General features: G+C 34.8%; 1 protein-coding gene across 2 annotated transcripts in view; it reads left to right on the top strand.

The window, feature by feature from the left end:
- LOC143238762 (protein Wnt-11-like) overlaps window positions 1–21,037 on the top strand; it is a 45,400-nt gene that overhangs the window by 1,572 nt on the left and 22,791 nt on the right. For both annotated transcript variants that reach the window (XM_076479277.1, XM_076479278.1), the window contains exon 2: window positions 19,464–19,705. In XM_076479277.1, the coding sequence (XP_076335392.1) occupies window positions 19,464–19,705 (242 nt within the window). The remainder of the gene's footprint in view (window positions 1–19,463; window positions 19,706–21,037) is intronic.

The following is a 21,037-nucleotide window of genomic DNA, read 5'->3' as shown; positions in this document are numbered from 1 at the left end:
TACTTAGCGTACGTGATATAGGCAAAGGATACCAGGGTCTTTGGGTTATGAATTCTATTCTCTGTGACGATGTATCCGAAATGTAATGCGATTCATGATATGTGGTTATTTTGTTATCCTAAAACTATCAAGTTCGTGGAAATCGTTATCCCAGAACTAGTTTTCTCCTCGGTACATAATGTAGTTTATCCTACTTCCTGATTTAACACCGCAAATATCAGAACTGAGAAATGGACGCGTTTTTACTTTGTCCTATGACTTGTACGAGTACATAATTAATGAAATTATGGAAGACAAATTACATCCAAATGTTTCTGTTTGCCCGTAAATCGATAATACGTGAATCTCCGTCACCTTTTTTTTTTCACATGATACGTCTTCCTTTTTATTCAGCTGATTAAAAAAAATAAAAGCACCACCAGATGGCAGATCTTCTCACGTTTTCGTTTGTTTTTTTTTTTGTTTCATTTCATAATTGTCACATAGCTTCTGGTCTCCCAGTAGGAAAAAGTGATCTGTTTTTCTATCTGGTTCTAGGTTCTCTCTGTGTGTGTTTTTAAACCACAGCACAATGAAAACTAGGATCTTGCTTCGTGAACTATATCTGGAGCATGGTAACAGGTGTTTAAAAAGTACCTGTTCAAACGTACGTATGTATATGACGGCATCAAAACGTTACGCGATTTCATTGGTTAATCAAAGTTTAATCAGTTTACACTTTACTTGAAGTCCTAGTAGGTGTTCAGAACGAGATCCTGCGAAAATACTACTACCACTTACCCGAAGCTGTGATGTGAAATTCTCATAAAACTAAAATGTAGTAGTTCTCATTGGCGAAAGGAATTGTGTAGAGCAGAAGTAACGTATAACTCGTACGTATTTTGTTTTGTAACAATCGTGGTATGTAAGTGTATGGAGTCAGAGTTGCTACCACTCGTTAGAGTTTCAAATATTCTTCAGGTCAAACTGCAGAGTAAACATAATTTTATAAAGGCTGGGATTTTCTTTTAGTCTTTCCAAAACCGGATAAAATAATTCGATTTTTAGTTAGATTTTGACCAATCTAATGTGTACTTATTCATGGGTGACTGTTAACACTAAAAGAAGATCCAGTGTAACTTTATAGCAGATCATATACACACATGAATCTAGATACACTTCTTAATCTAATTTATCCCGACCATATGTGACGTACATTTAATCACAAAATACAATTTTTACCAAATTATACAAATTAAAAGGCAGTTCATCCCTCTTCCCCGATCTCGTTTTACTTCCCACGGTAGTTTATTTGTTTGGGCTTTCCCGCGTATAAAATCCCACTTTGGATACATTGCACGATCGTGAAATCCTGTCAGATCGGATTATTTCGGGGATGTGTATTGTGAAACATATATACTTTTTATCTGAAACTCTTGTCATCATATAAGATATTTGTGTATTCAAATATATACATTGTTTGAAATAGTGGGATTGATCGTCACACTGTAAAACCCTCACGGCTGAAAGGGCGAGCATGTTAGGTGACGGAGATGAAAACCCTCGACCCGCAAGTAGTGTCGATTGCCCTATTCACAAGCCCATCTAAGAGTTTCTATGCATATGTATGTATAGAAAATTCTTACTTTAAACAGTCAAGCAAAAATGTAATAAGTTATATAACATATATATAAATACGAAAGAGAAGTAAGGTTACCTGTGTGCATGTATATGTGATTTATTTATGTAAGGATAATATTAATATGTTACATTCGCAACTTCAATGGTGCTAATAGTTTCTTTCTGACAATGTTTTTTTATACGTTTTCTGGGGGTATCGATTAATGAAATCGTGTACCCAACCTTTGGGTTATTGTAAAACTTCAAAAAAATTTCAACAGATGATTTATTAAAGGTTTAAGATATCGTAGAATGAAAATTATTTTCAGGGAAGGCCCGGCATGGCCAGGTGGTTAAGGCGCTCGAATCTAGTCTTACACTGCTGAATTAGGGACGGCTAGCGCAGACAGTCCTCGTGTAGATTTGCACGTTATTCAAACCAAATTTTCAGGGAATACAAGTGTCAATGGGTTTGTTTTTCTTACATATGGGTATATATATATGGTTTATCGGGTGATATTTTCTTACGTTTGCTTTGCTTTACATTTAGTTGATGGCGGAGAAACTCTGAACTGTTAAACTGTGATTTGGGTAAAGACTAAACTTGTTGTTCCACACATTGATGAAACATCTTAGAAATAACTTCCAAAAGTTTACTTGTATACCAACACCATAATTGTCATGGAAACAACAAAAACAACTCCGTTTTACGACTGATGCGTCGCCCAAATGACTTTTTACAAAATACAAAACAACATATTCGATATTATTATGTACGTTTATTCAAAGAGTCTCTTTGAACTTTCCTTGTTACCTAATTAAAAACTACACAATGACCCCTAGGGAAAAAGTTGATATAGTTTCAGGTGCTTCTGGCTTTTCTGACGTAGGTCAAAGGTAATTTGCTATGCTATACGCAAAAAAATTGGTAAACAAATGACAGCAGTATTTACTGCTGTTCTATTAAAGATATAGTACTAAAATATAGTTTGTTCTGACATATCCTCTCTTCAAAAGAAATAAAGATGTAGGAGTTTTCTTGTAGCAAAGCCACATCAGGCTATCTGCTCAGTTCACTGAGGGGAATCGAACTCGTATTTTATTATTGTAAATCCATAGATTTACTGCTGTACCAGCGGGGTATGAATAAATAAAGAAAGTGTGACAGTTAACCAAAGGATGCGCATATGGATAACAATTTGTGTCTCAAGACAGCTGGTATGGGTATTAAAACTTTTATTGTCTGACTTGAGAAGGTGAAATCGACCCGCACGTATGAATAAGAAAGAAGTGAGGTAGACGTAAGGTCTTAAGGCAGTGACGTATTGACTATTTTTATGCAATCACATAAATTGTTCTTTAACTTGGGTAACTGCTAAATCATGACATTGATTAATATAGGGAAAGTGTCACTGTTGGCTGTTCATAGGTTTAAGGAAGGTACCATACTTGTAGCAACAAGAAAGACTCACTCTTGTGGTAGTTAAAATCTCTGCCCCAAAGAAACATTTTTGTAAGATAACAGATGGCTAGTTTGGTTTGGTTTGAATTTCGTGCAAAGCTACTCGAGGGGTAACTGTGCTAGCCGTCCCTAAGTTAGCAGTATAAAACTAGAGAGAAGGCAGCTAGTCATCACCACCCACCGCTAACTCTTGTACTACTCTTTTACTTATGAATAGTAGAATTGACCCTTACATTATAACGCCCCCACGGCTGAAAGGGCAAGCATGTTTGGTACGATGGGGATTCGAACCCGCGACCCTCCGATTACGAGTTGAGTGTCTTAGCCACCTGGCCATGTCGGCCAAACAGATGGCTAATCACACTTTATAAAACCTACTTGCATATCAGCATATAATGTCGTGTGTCCGCAAATATAAGATATTGCGCTACGATCGATACGCCAGATGTGTAGCGCTTTCTTTCTTGATTTCCAGTGACTTCCCAACTATTCGACAGTGCAATGCCGCCATTAGTAGAATTATGGTTGGAGAGATACTTCACAGTATAACGTCATAGTTCATATAACAAGTTAATTAAACAAAGAAAGAGGCAATATTTCAAGAAAGGGAAATTCCGATGTTTTTGATGGAAGCAGAAAGTTAAGAACAGAAATAAGTTCTGAAAACGTATTTCAAGCCAATATCAAAACTCCATCATCTATTAAATAAAGACTTTAGTTACGAAAAGGAATCACTCCACCCAAAAGAATCTCTCTGATGGAGCTTTACGTATATTCTGATAATGTTAACAAGAAAACAAACGAAGCTCGAACGTGATGAAGACTCATAAGATTCTAACCACATTGTGGCATCAACATAGCTGTAATCATAACTTAGTCGCTCTACCACATACTTGTCAAGTCCCCAGCGCAGCTCTAATGGACCTTCGTGCATTTGTTCCGTTTAAACATGACCACGAAAGCTGACATTCACGTGGTCAGTTAAAACCTTTCAAAATGTGTTCTGAAACTGACCTAACTGTCATTTCTAACAACTAGCTATAAACGAAATTGCGTCGATAAGCAACAGTGTATAGCCATGACTATCAGTTTACGCTCAGTAACGATAGGGGAAGTACAGTTCCAAGAGCAATTCTGGAGCTGTTATAAAACACGATTACCCCTCAGTTGAATTAAATATGCTGCTAACGAAGGTATTGTCTGGCCGACACTGTATATTTCCAAAGCGACTATATAAATGTATTTACAATGGTAGTGTTCAATAACCGAATGCCAAACGCTCAAATTATTAGAGGATTTTCAAGATTTAAGTGTCACATATTCTATTGATATATCTTCATCATTTAGTAATTAATTTTTCAGAAGTGCAAGGAAAATTTGTTTTTAAGCACTGAAAATATCTTTTTTTTTTTATCAGACTTGTAGCAGTTGTTTGTTAGAGTTTTGCTTGTTGTAGATAAAGAGCTGAATATAAACATTGACTAAAACATCGGATGTAAAGATCAAGGCAAACGTTCTCAAAATAGTGCTTTTAAAATTACCTGTCACGTTGTTTATTGATCTCATTTTTTCCTAACGTTTATAGAGGTAATTCTGACATCCAACGAAACTCTGTAAAACCCCTTCCTAGCTGCACTATGTGATTTCTTTAACGTCCTGTTTACTTTTCTGTTTTTGCTTTTCTCTTCCCAACAGTGTTCTTTTCCGCTGTTTTAAAATACCGCATGACTTTATAACTCTTCGTGATTACTCCATGCGTTGTTACTTAAACAGATTTAAATCATACAAAACGTATGCTTATCTGTTTTCACGCTTTATTCTTGTAATACATGGTTACAACTAAGTATCTCAACAATTTTCCTTGAAAGTTAAAAAAATAATGAAGTAAAATACAACTATTCTTCCAACTCATTTCTTCACAGTAGATTAATTAAAAGTCTGAAACTTTATATTAGGTAAACCTTCTTAGAGATTTATAACTCGATATAAAAAAAAAAAAATAAATGTTATTTCAAATTTACAATGCAATATATGAAGCAAACTTTCCCGCACATTTTCAACATAATAATACGCGACATAAATTTTACCACAAATCTTTAACATAATGACATATGAGGTAATCTTTTCACAAATTTTCAACAACAACAAAATGTAATAGGTAATTTTTATCACACATTTTCAACATAATAATATAGGATATAAACTTTATAACATAACAATATAATAAGTAATTTTTACCACACGCCTTCAACATAACAATGTATTAGGTAAACTTTACCACATGTCTTCAACATAAAAAATATGTTAGATAATAAACCGTAAATCTATATCGTAACAAAACATTAAGAAACTTTATATCATATCGTCAGTTTAACAATACAGTGAAGTTTATTTAAAATATTCAATATAAAAAATGATTAGTCAGGTATTCGAAAGCGTTCGAGTTTTTTTAAATTCTTTTATATTTGTCTGTGACCTTTTTACTAATATTATCATCAAAATATAAAATAAATACAAACTGTAAAATATATTGTGTGTATTATGTGATAATGGTATCGGATGACGTCATGAATGTGCAACGTAAATTCAGTTAAGGCAACTTTACTCAAAATGTAAAAATTATAAAAAAATATTTTTAAATATAGAGTGAAACAAAAATTATTGAATATTGTTCACAAAAGTGCAAAAATTTTAGAGTACACAGATTTAGTCCTTTATGTAATCAGAAACACTGGTAAGTATCTAACTCTAACGTCTTCAGTAACAATAAAACAATACTATTGTTAGAGTCTTTCAAGAGCCTAGAACATAAGTGTAAATCAAATAATTTTGATGACAAAAACGGAACATATCATTATATAATACAATCCATTGAAAATGTACAAAAATTGTCTTATATGCTTGTTTCCTTAGTCAAAGTGAAATGTGATGTAAATCTGTTTCTTCTGGAGAGTAGTGTAAACTCGTCTTTCAAGTATCAAATATTTATGGTAATCACATTATCGACGAATAAAGCTATTGCAAGGAAACGTTAGGCTAAAGGTTTAGTAGTACTTTGGGCGATAATTTTTTTTTTTTAATAACACTGTACCTAAAGTACAAGTCTTGGTATGAGGACTGAGTGTTTGTTTGTGTTTTGAATTTCGCGCAAAGCTACACGAAGGTTATCTGTGCTAACCGTCCATAATTTAGTATTGTAAGATTAGAGGGAAGACAGCTAGTCATCACCACCCACCGTCAACTTTTGAGTTACTCTTTTACTAATGAATAGTGGGATTGACTGAAAGGGCGAGCATGTTTGGTGCGATGGAGATTCGAGTCCGCCACCCTCAGATTACGAGTCGAACGCTTTAACCAACCTGGCTATGCCGGGCCTTCTTATATTTATTATATAGTTCTCTATTTCATGAAGCATCCTCAAGGTATTTTTTGTTATTAGTGTTATTTGCGCAAAGACAATATCAACAGCTATAAACAGAAACAAACAAACCATAGGTTTAAAAATAGTCTTCAATATTACATTGTTTCACCAGTTGTATTTCTTAACCACTTGGCCATGCCGGGCCAGGACTGAATGTGTGTTTGTCTGTTTTCTAAGTTCAAAGCCACATCGGGCTGTCTGTTGAGTCCACCGATGAGGACCGAGGTAAACTGCTAACAGTTGAGGTTATTATTAACTTGTTGAGTATCGTAAATTACCAAATCAAGGATATAAAAGAAACACAAAAGACATCTATAAAATGTCTTGAGCATAAAGTAAAACAGTTAAATCTATTTGTTTTTCAATAATGTGAGTACTAACGTGAAGGCCACAAATTGACTTAATGTGGGGTATGATATTAATATTACGAATTTATTTTAGAAAATCTTTAAACGTATGCGTGCTTACAGTTGTTATAGAAATGATGCCACGATATTAACTATTATTATCGTAATATTAATATTACGAATTTAATTTAGAAAATCTTTAAACGTATGCGTGCTTACAGTTGTTATAGAAATGATGCCACCATATTAACTATACGTTTTTCTTTCCGTATAAATGATTATTTAGTTATTTTAATGGGCACACAAACGTTTTAAATCTAATATTATCCTACAAAGCTATTCATATATACAGTATATGTGAATACACACACACACACACACACATATATATATATATATATATATAGATACACATTTGTGAAGCCTTGAAGAAACTAATTGCTAATTATAAATTTCTGAAGTGATGGAATATTCCACTTTATATAATACTTTAAGAGTATTTTGTACATTGGTATTGTTGAAGGTATGTTATCGTAATTTGCCAAGTGTATAAACGTTTTATACGTTAAGTATTCATGGTTTCAATGAAATATTTAAATGTACATTCTACTCCACAGGTTATACGAGAAGATTTTAAAACTTTGATGTTTTAGTTTTTCATATACTAACAGTTTCGCTTCGCGTATACCCTAGTTTTAATACGCTCAGTTTTATTGCGGTATCTCGCAGTCTACCGGTGAACTTTAAAAATGACATTCACTGTTGGGAGCCGCTGCCAACATCACCACAGCCACATAGTTTTGAATCCTTTGCTTAGATTGCTTACACAGCTAGAAGAGCATATTTAGAAATGTGTTACACTGTTAACCTTAAAGGCATGCACCACATGTGCTTGCCTTTTATTTATATCAGACCTTTTCAGACCGAGTGGCATCTCTTTGCTCCTTCGTTTGAGTCAGCAGGCTTCGCTTGAGCCGAGTATACTCAAGGTTTTACCATGATTTGTCTTTTCACTTTTGACACGTACTAAGGTCAACAAGTACAGGCTATTAAAATCCAGGTTCATAACATGTGGACTAAACCAGCTGTACTGTTTGTTTGTTATCACAACAGAAAGGATAATGATCCGGTTTAATGACGACATTACGAGCTTCGTGCCATCTTTTTGGTTTTCTTTTCTTATGAAGTGCTGAGTGGTCAAATGAGCATTTCCTGGTATAGTAAGTGTTAATTAATACACAGCATTTGAGTACCATATGATTCACGACTCTCTGTGGTGTCACGGTTTGTGAATTAGGATTCCCAAATGTTTAAGTTCGAGATCCTTTCGCTAAATCTAAGACGCCTACATTGAGGTCCACATCTAAAGTTTGAAAATAAATTTTGAATAATAGCCACACTGTGGCACCTTTCTTTCACTTTACTTTGGTCTATGAAAGAGAAAAAAATGTCTCTTACAGACAGCAATGTGTACTTATATTTAGTGTAATAAATAAATTTCTGGTTGCGTGAGTTAACTCTGAAAGATAATATTTATGTACTGTTTGTTTTTGGATTTCACGCAAAGCTACACCAGGGCTATCGGCGCCAGCCGTCCCTGATTTAGTAGTGTAAGACTAGAGGGAAGGCAGCTAGGCATCACCATCCACCGCCAACTTGGGCTACTCTTTTACCAACGAATAGTGGGATTGACCGTCACATTATAATGCCCCCACAGCTTAAAGGGCGAGCATGTTTGGTATGACGGGATTCGAACCCGCAACCCTCAGATTACGAGTCGAGCGCCTTAACCACCTGGCCATGCTGGGTCCTGAAGTGACCACTGGACCTCTTTATATCGGCGGAGCCCAGTTTGAGAACCAGTCTTCTAGATGACGAATAAATTGAAACATATACGTTTTAGATATTCTGGTGAAAATAGAAATATGGCGGCGTCTGTAGAGTTCGAACAATGTAGTTATCCTTTGTTCAACAACCTGTGAAAGTCTGAAGAAACGCTAATAGTTAAAAGATTCAGTTAAACCTATTGATATTTTGTTTTAGCAAACGGTTTCCTTAACAGTTCTGCAGTGCGGGTCTGCGAATGTAAACTTAATAAAAGTTGTTTTAGTGTTAATGACTGGTTTTTCATAGTTCCGCTACGCGGATTTAGAAAATAATATTATTTTGTTCGTTTATCGCGTAAGAATTTTTAACAAATCGGGAGAAAAAACAACAACAAACTTTTACCTGTATTAAATTGTTGTTTCGTTTACCACAATCAACATTATTTATTACCATGTTGTTGTTTTTTAAGTTCTAAAACGATATCACTTCGCGATTGGTTTAAATAAATCTATACTCAGTGGTTATCAACATATTGAGCATAACAAAATGTGACCCTATTTCATTTAAATAATTAATTTAAGTAAAAATACATGTGATGTTTCGCGAAAACTCTGTGCGTGATGGAGAGAAATGGATATCATTTTCGGATTCAACGTACAGGAATTACTGTAGGACGTGTATAAATTTTCAGACAATAAAGTTATCGCAGGCCTGCACAGTTTTTTCATTTCGGGTTTTTGAAATTATTTAGTCTGTTGTTATTATTATTGACGATTTTTAAGACAATGATTTATATAAATAACTTATTATTAAACTTAGTAACTCAGTTCCTTTCACTAAATTTCTCTCCATGGAGACTCGGCCCGGAATGGCCAGGTGGTTCAGACATTAGACTCGTAATCCGAGGGTCACGTTTTCGAATCCCCGTCACACCAAACATGTTCGCCCTTTCAGCCGTGGGAGCGTTATAAGGTTACGATTAATCTCACTATTCGTTGGTAAAAGAGTATCCCAAGAGTTGGCGGGGAGTGGTGATGACTGGCTGTCTTCCCTTTAGTCTTACACTACTATATTAGGGACGGCTAGCGCAGATAACCCTCTTGTAGCTTAGCGCGAAATCCAAAACGAAAACAGAACATGGAGACGCAGAACCCATTTGAAGTAAATAAATACTGCAGAAATGGCTGATATACATATTAAAAGGTTTATTTAAAATACGAAACGAATAACAACGTTTCGACATCCTTGGGTCATCATCAGGTTAAGAATAGGATTATTCTTGCATTTAAGGTAAAAACTGTGTTTTTGAGCGTTACTAAAGCACTGCAGATGATGTACATGTTGGTACAGAAATTGTACTTGTTTTTGTTTATACAGTATTTCAAACAAGAAGAAACGATGCAATATTGTATTTTATAACAGCTGGTTTAGTTTGTATGTTAGTGATACAGTAGCTGATCTCAAATAAGTGCGATGTTTGTATACTGTTAACGTGCTGAACGATCGAATGCACATTTCCTGTTACATCAAAGTGTTAATTGATACACGACCTTAAGAGTCCTCACAGTTTCGTGTGATTCAGAAACCGATGTGGTTCAGTGACTAACACGTTATGTCCACCAATAATTAAATCGATATCAATCGATGTGCAGCGCAACTGATTATTTTATGCTAATAAAAATTCGACTCTCTATAGCCAGTTCTTGTGGCTACAATATGACGGACTTAAATACAAAAAATAATCACTGGTTGTATCAATTATCGAAGGCCGCTAAATGTATTAAAATACTTGAAATTGATATCTGAAAACTCGCTGGTACGTATGCATTAGTAATGGAGTGAAGGAAAGCTGATATACAGGGGTTTCTCATATTATTTGCGGCTCATTATGGATGTTTTTCAGGTATGTCTGGAATGCCTGTTATTTTTATACAACACTTTGTAGTTCTGTTTGCGTAAACATTTTTTTTATCGTTTGTAATAAGTACGGATACAGAACAAAAACACTAGGAATCCAGTGTCCTCTTTGTACGTTATTTAGTGGTATTAATCAGAAATTTTTCTATTAAACAGTGGTTTGCTTTAACAGCAGTATGACATTTGTTCGAACAGTGTCTTTGTGACTGACGTAAGCTTCTTTCTTTCAAAGTCTTGTGCACGAATGAATGGCTATCTCTGCAAAGTCGTCTCTAATTTTCATCTGATGGTCTAAAAGGAAGGCAACTGGCAAACAGTACCCATCTCCAACGCTTAGGTTGCCTTAACCGAATTTTTGTAGCTTGACAGTCACTGTTACTCGATTTTAAAAGACACCCAAGACTCAAACTGCGGAGTGCGTTTCTGCGGCAATGTACCAAAATTGTGAATTCTCGAATTCTAAATCTGAGAACGCTAACCACGAGGCCATGCCCAATCTTTTTTTAAAAGGGTACACAATACAGAATCTTACAACATATTTCATTTATATTTTCATCGTAGTCATTATAAGACAGAAATACGTTTTTAGAATGGCATGTAATCTAATTTCTTTGCAATATAAAATGCATCTTTAGGGAGGTGAGTCGAACCGCAAACCTGTGTTGTTGCTTATTTGGTGTTAACTGCAATGTTATGCATAGGGCCATTTATGGTTTTCTCACTGGTTGTATCGAGTTTTAACTTTGTAAGCTCTCAGACTTCCAGATGAGCCATCTAAAGATGAAAACATAGTTTTTAAAGACTTCAGAATAACCTTCTCTGAAAAACAAAATGTCAGAGGATAAACGGGAACCAATGAGTTTTTAATCTAATAGCTGAATGAAATATAACGAATAAATCACAAAAAGTGAAAAAGAGGTTTTTGGTCATGAATTACTTGATGAAGATTAATATTCTAGTAGCTTTCTGAGTTTTGATCAAAATTAGGATTAAAACAAGTTAATAAGTTCAGCACAGAGGGTTAGCATTATAATTGAGGTTTCTATAGGCCTTCATTTGGTTAGGTTGGACGACAAATTTTTTCTCCCGACTTTTTTCCGTCGTTTATAACTAAATTATTAAATGTGGCAGCTTTGAACACTCAGTGAATAAAAAAATAACTATTAAATGTGTCTTATTTGTAGCAGAGATTATAGCGCCCCCTGTGACTATTTCTAGACGATGTTTGATAACCTAGAAAAAATATATTTTAAAATTCTAAGGATTACATTTTCCGACCCATTCATCTGTTGATAGTTTTCAGTATTGGCATAACTATAAGCATATGATACAAAATATGAAATTTAACAGATTTTTCTAGACAGTTTCACACGATAACCCCATGAGTCCCCATCTCCCCGATGTCTCAACAGAATGTTCGTGTTTACTGAAGTTTCTTTGTTTTTCACAATGCCGTGTATTACTTGTGAATTCTAGCACGGGGTTGTGGGTAGGGGGTCTTGTAATTTTCTTAGGACCCGAAAGCCTCACCCTCACTATCTACAGCGGTGTGTGTGGAGCGCTACATCCGGCAGCGACATATTAAAACCTCGCGAACTTGAAGGGGTCGGTAAACTGGTGTCCCCAAACGTATTACGCCTTCACGATTAGCTCCTCAATTCCTCACTTAGGGCGGGACCTCTATATTTTGTGACGAAGAAATTGAGACATCGGAAAGAAAATCTATGCTCACCGGTAGCACTTGTTAACAACAGTTTTTTTTATCGTTGTTTTCAAGACAAAGTCATAAATGATTGTTTTTTTTTATTATTGTTCTCTTGTTGCTGTGTTGGTAACAAAATTTCTTGAATCGCAAACTTAACCTTGGCTTATTTAGTTTGAATCTTATTTTTTCAGTTGAGAAGTAACTTGTGACTATCAAGTAAGAAGGGAGAGATGACGTAAATGGTCAAACTCAAATAACCCATTGACCACTATTGTTCAAAAGTAAATTGTTCAGATTCTTTTTGCATTTGTGCAATTTGCAAAGTTTAATTAAGCATGAGATCATCACAATCATAAAATCAAGTCAAAAGAAAACATGAATAATAAAGTAAAGGCTATCTATCGTGTTGCCTAGTGATTAATGTGACCAAACTGCCAATACATGGAATTATATTTCGCAACCAGTTTCGTCCCAAAACGGAATTTCAAGCCGCGGGTATGCTATAAATGTGATGGTAAGATCCAATTATTCGGTCGGACAGGAGTGGTTCTAAGATTTGACGGAGGGTTCTGTTAGCTAGTTACCTCTCCTCTAGTCAAATGGTTTTCAAACGTTTCAGGTTCGCCTATTGATTTTTTATTTATTTTTAAAAAATACAAACACAGTTCTAAATAAAAAAAGAAAAATCCTGGTAGCAAAAATTCATATTTTTAACACTTACCCATTAAGCCGAAGGATGCGATTGTTTTTTCTGACAAGATTGAAGAATATATGGTGCAACTTTTGTGAATTTGAAGGGAAGAAAACACTAACGGGCTTATGTAGGTAGAAGGTGAGTCCATAAATAAGGTATGTAGTTCGTGAAAAGGCTTAGGTAGGGCTTATTACAGATTTTATGATTTTTTATATTAATTGTGTCGTGTACCACTGACACAAGCTCCATGTACCACAGTTTCAGAATCCTTGCTCTAGTCTATTAATCCAAGAGTGTGGCACTTTGCACGAGATTCTGAAACAAGTTATCTATTCACTGAATCAACGCGCACAACTTTCGCGCAAAAAAACAACAACCAACAATGATTACACAAAAAAGGAAAAAATGAAGCTGCGACGTGATACCTTCACATCGTGATTAATGTGAAAGAATTTTTCTCAGCATTTCGTTTTTTGAAACTATGTGGTTTAGTTCCATAAAAGTGCTAGTCTGATGGCGACTCCACCCTTCGACTCTAGTGTTTTATGTCAGGTTTAAAACATTCGCAATTTATAAAAGGTGTTGAAGGACGAACTTGCCTCTTACACTCTATATATTTTAGTACGTGTTTTTTTACAATGTATATTTTAATACATTTCTTACGCTGTATATTTCAGTACGTGTTTTTTACACATTGTATATTTTAGTACGTGTTTTTAGAATGGGTATTTTAATACGTGTTTCTTACACTGTGTATATTTTAATATGTATTTCTTACACTGTGTAAATTTTAGTATGCATTTCTTACACTGTGTAAATTTTAGTACGTATTTCTCATACTGTATATTTTAGTACGTGTTTTTTGCACACTGTATATTTTAGTAGTATCACAGATAAAAGCATTAAGGTCAAATTTTGTTTTTTCTCTAATCTGTATGTACTGTATTTGCCTAAAACTGTAAGGTCGTGATCAGAAGATATAATTAATATAAATTTTCAGAGATGAATAAAATAAAAATTAGATTAAGCTCTTTGGCACTGTGCCAGTTTTCTGCAGACAGTTTCTTCGTCACGTGACCTAGAAACCTTGAATTTCGGCTCGAAAGTATTTATTCTAGTTGTTATAGCTTTTTCTTTTTTTACTGACTTTTTCTCTCCATAAAATAACGTATTTTGGTAGGGAGGTACTTGTGTAGGTATTACCCACACAGCAATAGAGATAGATACACCGCCCGTCAGATTTAACCTTTTATTTTCAAGTTTTAAACGTGAAATGAAAGCATAAGTAAGTACAATTTAGGTTTTAAAATCAGGTACAAATATGCGAGCTTTACCGTACAGTGACCCAAATCTTCAACTGTTAGTTGCACGTAATGAAATAGAAAATATATAAAACTAAACTAGTTATTGAAAAACAGACCACTAGAGGTAACAAGTAAAATGAATATTCGCTGGTAGTACAACTCCGATAATAAACAAATAAGTGTTTAAACAGAATAATGAAACTTAAGACTAGGTCAGTATATTGTAAAATAAAGAGAAAAAGTTTCAGTTTACCATTCTGTTTCTAATAAAACAATATGTAGTCTTCGGTTCTTTATTACCATTATGCATCCGGAACAGCTGCTAAGGTGTAAAATTAGTCTTATATAATCATGCATGTCACCTGTATACGCCACTCACATTTACTCTGGTAAAGGGTAATACTAAGAAATAAGTATATTATATACGAAAAAGCTGAATTTGACGATAGCGTGAAAATTAACACGTGTATTATAGAAACAAATAATGAACAGTTTAATACCCCTCAGCTGGACGTGAGCTTAAATATAATCAAAGTTTTAAGTCATGCCAAGTAATTTCATGTTTGTTTGGTATTCAGAAGTCAAAAACCTCACAGTTACTGCCTTATAATCCAACCTATTAATATTCCAGTTTGCAGGTATAGGCTTTTAAAAAAAAGTCTTTTGGAATTTAATGTCTTTAGATCTTTAGTACTTGTAAAAAAACATGGTGTATTTTATAACATACCTGCCGTCTTTCTTACTTTTAAAATCCTCAATAAGTTTAAACAAGTATAAGTTTAATTTTTATGAGAATATAAACAGTGCCTAACTTATGTTTCCCCGTCCAATTAGCATGAATAATCAGAACATCAATAATTCTGTCACTGTTGGCCCAGCATGGCCAAGTGGTTAAAGCGCTCAACTCGTAATCTAAAAGTCCCGAGTTCAAATCCCCATCGCACCAAACATACTCACCCTTTCAGCCGTGAGGGCGTTATAATGTGACGGTCAATCCCACTATTCGTTGGTAAAAGAGTAGCCCACAAGTTGGCAGTGGGAGGTGATAACTCGCAGTCTTCCCTCTAGTTTTACGCTGCTAAATTAGGGACGGCTGGCACAGATAGCCCTCGTGTAGCTTTGCATGAAATTCAAAACAAACCAAACCGATTGTGTTACTATTAGCTAGATCTCACTGTAATTATATTATATAATGGGAAACACCATACCTGCTTAAACTACTTATCCAGATAAAATGAAAAATTGCTTAATAATTGGTCATGAGTATAGATGTTTACTCTCTCACAATTTACGGTCTTTCTTTATCTACTTGTAGCAGTCCTTTGCACTCATAGAAGGTATCGTAATTTTAGAACTACTTGCATATTTAAGGATTTGTAACAAACTAATTTGGTCCTTTCAAGCAAATTACTTTCATCAACACAATTTGTTGATTTCGTTTTCAAATACCAGACATTAACTATTGTAATAACTTACCTTAATTTCAAAGTAAAAACAAAAAGATGATGTTTTATATTATACAGAACAAAGACAAAAAAACGAGTATTATAGATTTACTCAATTAAATCATACCTGTTTCACTCTCAGCATTCTCCATGGTTGAGTGACTAGCACGTGTATGTTAGAGTACATAAAACTTGCACCTTCTTAATAGAACAGTGGGTGTGCAGTATTTATGGTAACTTGTATTGAACTAATCTAGTTGCCGTTCAGGTGCCATTTTTGACGTGTGTTTTATCACCCTTCTGGTTTCTGTTAGAGATTTAGTCTTAAAACTAGCTGCAGAAAATAGTTTGGTACTTTCAGTTGCACAATTTGAGCACCTCCGTCGTTCCTACTTTAAAAAAATCAAGTTAAAGAGTTTCACTTTGCATGTAAAGCTTGCGAACACGAGTTACATACAGCTGATAGACTGGGTATCCTTTTCACTGTATTAATGCTCAGTTTTCACATGTCTCTTCTACTATGGTGATTATGCTGTAATCATTAGTTTGTTTGAATATACTTTCGTATTATTTGTTATTGACCTCATTGTTTTACGTATGGTTTAACACAACCGTCGTATTTACTTATATACATACTACATACACGCATATATACATGTGATAAATAGGCTGTGGAACTTCATATTATTATATCTAACGCCCTCGGGGGCGTTGCAAACTGCAGTGGGAGCGCTAATTATAGTGTTGTGCAGTTTCATATTTTATTTGCCACATGTGATTTGTTGATTTTAATGCTTATAATGGTGTATGTTTCCTTCTTTTTTTTCACATCAAAATTATGGTAATAAAAGTGGATCATATGTTGGATTGCTGTTGCTGTCACACAAGGTAAGCTTTAAAAATACCTGGGGCGATAATTAGAGAGAGGGCGTTATTAGGAGTAATATCATATACATATATAGACATATCCTTACAGAAAGTACAGTTTACATTAAGAAATATGCGATAAGAGAGGGATATGCTATCCTTGGTTGAACTAGAATCTATAACATTTAAACTTATCCGTGTAAAAACAAACTTCTGAGAGTTTTGGCACTTTGCCATCAAGTGAACCATTTCCCGTGTCTGTAGTAATTTTTTCACGTTTTAGTTAACATAATAGCGTTTTTTGCTTGGAAATTCCTGTCTAGGACGTAACTTCAGTTGTTGGTATGTACATATATTTTTTAGATGTCTGCTTTCTTGATGTGAGAGGAATGTCAATCGGAAATCCATTTGGATTTTTTCTTCAACTTGTAGGACTTTATAAATCAAATATAATAAACTCTATTTAGTCTTATTTCATTATTTGGCTCAGACTACGCCAGTTTTGAGTAAAGATATTATCTTATCACTAATATCTTCAGTCATCCAGGTACAAATAATACGATGAGCAATTTATTTTAAATAAGAAGTTGTAGACAGTTGTAATATTTTTTATTATTACAAAAATGCCTCATTTTACACAGTTTAAGAGATGCGAGTTCCAGGAAGGACTCTCCACTTAATAGCATGTTTAACACAAATTATGTTGTTCCTTTTACTTTTGTTTGCTTTTGAGTAAGTACGTTGACACAGTGCCACCTGTTGCGTTACAATAACATATTTATAATCGTTTCATTTGTTTTGATTCTTCATAACCATAAGTTATTTATCTCACATTCTAGTTAAAATTAATTATGAATCTTTTTATTTGAAATGTGTTGATCTCACTTTTCACATTAAAATATTGCTAATTTTATATAAAAAAGTTAGAGTTTGTATAGTGCATAAAGTTTATAAACAGGTTTTTATAGTAAGTCATTATAACTAAAGGTTTAATACTTTTAGTAATGCAAAAGGAGCTCAATCATGATAAAAACTTTGTAAAGTTGTTTAGTGTATGTTTATGACTAAGGTTATGCTGCACTGCACTGTCTATAGCATTTGATGAGCATAAAAACCTCACACTGGTGGTTGTATTGGTTATCGCAGAGTGCAGGTTATCACAGGTTAAAATAGCCTCCAATAATTTCTTTACAAAAGTAGCATCGTAGACTTGCTTGCAACAGAGAGTCGTCCTACAGACCAAATCTCAAAGAAATACACTCTATTTTCTCCAAAAACTCTAAGAGTCGTCTTACACAGGGGATCGTTTTATACACCAGCAAATACAGAACTGTTGAGATGTTGAGTTATTTCACACCCTATAAAAATAAAAATGCCTTGTACTAATCAAAAGTAACCACCTTAAACATTATACAATAATATATATGTTATATACTTTAGTACTTTACAAAAATTGATATTCACTAAACAAAACCTTCTTTTATAGTTACCAGTGAATATGTTATAAATATTAAGTATAATCCAATATCTCAGTAACACAATTATAACAAAATTTATTTCAGACACTTCAAGAAGGCTTAAATTTTGTATTAGCCAGTGAACAAATAAAAAAAATACAATGTCAAAGAGAGAGAATTTTTTTGAAGTTAAGCACAAAGCTACACAATGGGTTATATGTGCTCTACCCAGCACAGGTATCGAAACCCGGATTCTAGCAATCTAAGTCCGCAAACATACAGCTCTGCCACTGGAGGTAAGAAATAGAATAGAAAACTCATAAGTCAGGCAAAAAGTTACTTTTAAATAAACTAAAGTAATTGTGACTTAACACGGAAAGTATTATTCTCATATGGGATAAGGGGCTAAAGTGATTGTTCTGACACACTTTTGAAACTGATTCATAGAATACAGTATACTGAAATTGTGAATAATGTTTTTTTATTATATTAAGCAGTTAATTATATAACGAAATTCGAAATTTTTAATAGTCGCGTTAATACCACGTAACATTTAGTCGTCACATTACAGGTTCGGTAGAGCGAGTGAAAGAGAAAGAGGGGCCCGACATGGCCAGGTGGGTTAAGGTGTTCGACTCGTAATACGAGGGTCATGGGTTCGAATCGCGGTCGCACAAATCATTCTCGCACTTTCAGCCGTGAGGTCGTTATAATGTAACGGTCAATCCCACAATTCGTTGGTAAAACAGTAGCCCAAGAGTTGGCGTTAGGTGGTGATGACTAGCTGCCTTCCCTCTTGTCTTACACTGCAAAATTAGGGACGGCTAGCGCAGATAGACCTCGTGTAGCTTTGCGCGAAATTCAAAAAACAAACAAACGAAAGAGAAAGAGAGAAAGTAAGCTATTTGACTGTGTGAAATACAAGTATTCCAGTATTTGTAGGGAGAAAGCATAAGATAAAATGGCTCCAAGGACTGTGAAGACCATATTATGAGTGAACTTTGTCAAGTATTTTGATTTTACAAAATCAGAAGCTGGTTTCAACTCTTTGAGAGTTGAGACCCACGCATGCAGGGTCATGGAATTCAGTTGTAGGTGTTGAGAACCTGAAAACAACTGAGCAAAGATCGTGAGTGTAGCGGTTCGTGCTTCGTACATTAGACATTCTTGATGCCAGAACGAACGCCGGTGTAGTGTACGTGAGAAAGCCCACTAACTGATTTTTATCTTGTTAAACATGACGTAGCTGCTTAGTACAAAAACCGTCACATTCAGAATCGCTGACAAGGCAATGCAAGTACTAGGGTGTTTAAAGCCAACTAAACATAATCCTTTAGCGTGAACGTAACTTAGTTAACATTCCCTCTATTGGTATGTTTTTCAATAATAAGTTATGGTGTTTTTTATTTAATTATCAGATCTCTAGCTAAGACGACGATAACTTGGGACAAGCGGTCCAGGTGCGTACAAGCCCGGAACCGACATTTGATAGACAAAGGTAGACAGTGCAAGGTTTGTAAGCACGAGCTGGAGGTCATGCCTTACGTCACCACAGCATCTAACGTTACCATGACAACCTGCCAGGAAACTTTTAGCAGCAGAAGGTGGAATTGCTCATCGATTACTCTAGCCCCAAACTACACCCCTGATCTTACATCAGGTATGCGTTACGTAAGGTTCCAATGTTGTGTTTCAGTGCTTAGCTTACTTGCACGGGCATACTAAACTCAGAAGAATTGTTGACTTGACCTTAGAGCTAAGCGCTATGCCACTGATCCAGTTTTTTTATAAGCCTTACAGTTATTTAAATATTTTAATAATTCGTGTAATACTAAATTATTTCACAGTATTTTCTTTTTAAGATTGCATGTGTAATTATATTTGTATCCTTATATAAATAATTTGTTTTATCCAACCTGCACAATAATAGTTCACTGGTCTAATTACTAATATATTTTACTTCGTAAGCATGTAATTTCTGTATTTTTTCTTCCTGTAATAGGCTAGGTAGCTTTGAAAACAAAACCAGAGGTGGATGTCTGTTTTATTACAGGATTGCCTTAAATTGGTCATGTTCAATAAATTAACTAGTTTTTAATAATAAAGAAAGGCGGCTGTCTGTTACATCGCAGGCTGTTCTAAAAATCAGACACTATTGACTGTTCGGATCATAAGAAGAGAGATAAATTCTTACTCCCTTTCCTCATGTAAAATTAATAGAAAAACATGCATGTCATAACAAATGTAGTAATTACAGGTACGACATACAAGAAGAAAGCGTTTGTTTGTTTTTTGAATTTCACGCAAAGCGACACGAGGGCTATCTGCGCTAGCCGTCCCTAATTTACTAGTGTAAGACTAGAGGGAAGGCAGCGAGTCATCACTACCCATCGCCAACTCTTAAGCTACTCTTTTACCAATGAATAGTGGGATTGACCGTAACATTATAACGCCCCCACGGCTTAAAGGGCGAGCATGTTTGGTGCGACCGAGATTCGAACACGCGACCCTCAGATTACGAGTCGAGCGCCTTAACACACCTGGCCATGCCGGGCATTGGAAGAAATTGTGAAAGAAATGTAACATGTGAAATGGATAACGCAGCTAATTATTTGTTTAGACTTACTGAGACATAGGATATAAGTTCAAGGTGCTTGGTGTTTATTTTGTTACAAACATTATCAGCCTTGACGTTAATTTTCACTTTTATTTTCTAATTAGAACGTCTGGAGGGTTGTGGTAAAGTTAGTGTTGATTGGTACTTTGAAGTTTAGGTCCAAAGCTAATTACAGTTAGAAATTATTTTAAACAAAAATACACGAATGCTAGAAATTAAACAGAAGGCGCCCGGCATTGCCAGGTGGGTTAAGGCGTTCGACTCGTAATATAAGAATCGCGGTTTTGAATCCCAGTCACACCAAAAATGCTCCCCCTCTTAACCGTGGAGACGATATAATGTGACGTTCAATCCCACTATTTGTTAGAAAAAGAG

This window comes from Tachypleus tridentatus, chromosome 13, assembly GCF_004210375.1.
Source record: "Tachypleus tridentatus isolate NWPU-2018 chromosome 13, ASM421037v1, whole genome shotgun sequence".
Lineage (NCBI taxonomy): Eukaryota > Metazoa > Arthropoda > Merostomata > Xiphosura > Limulidae > Tachypleus > Tachypleus tridentatus.
Note: the sequence above shows the minus strand (reverse complement) of the source record. Positions and strands in the feature narration are given on the sequence as shown.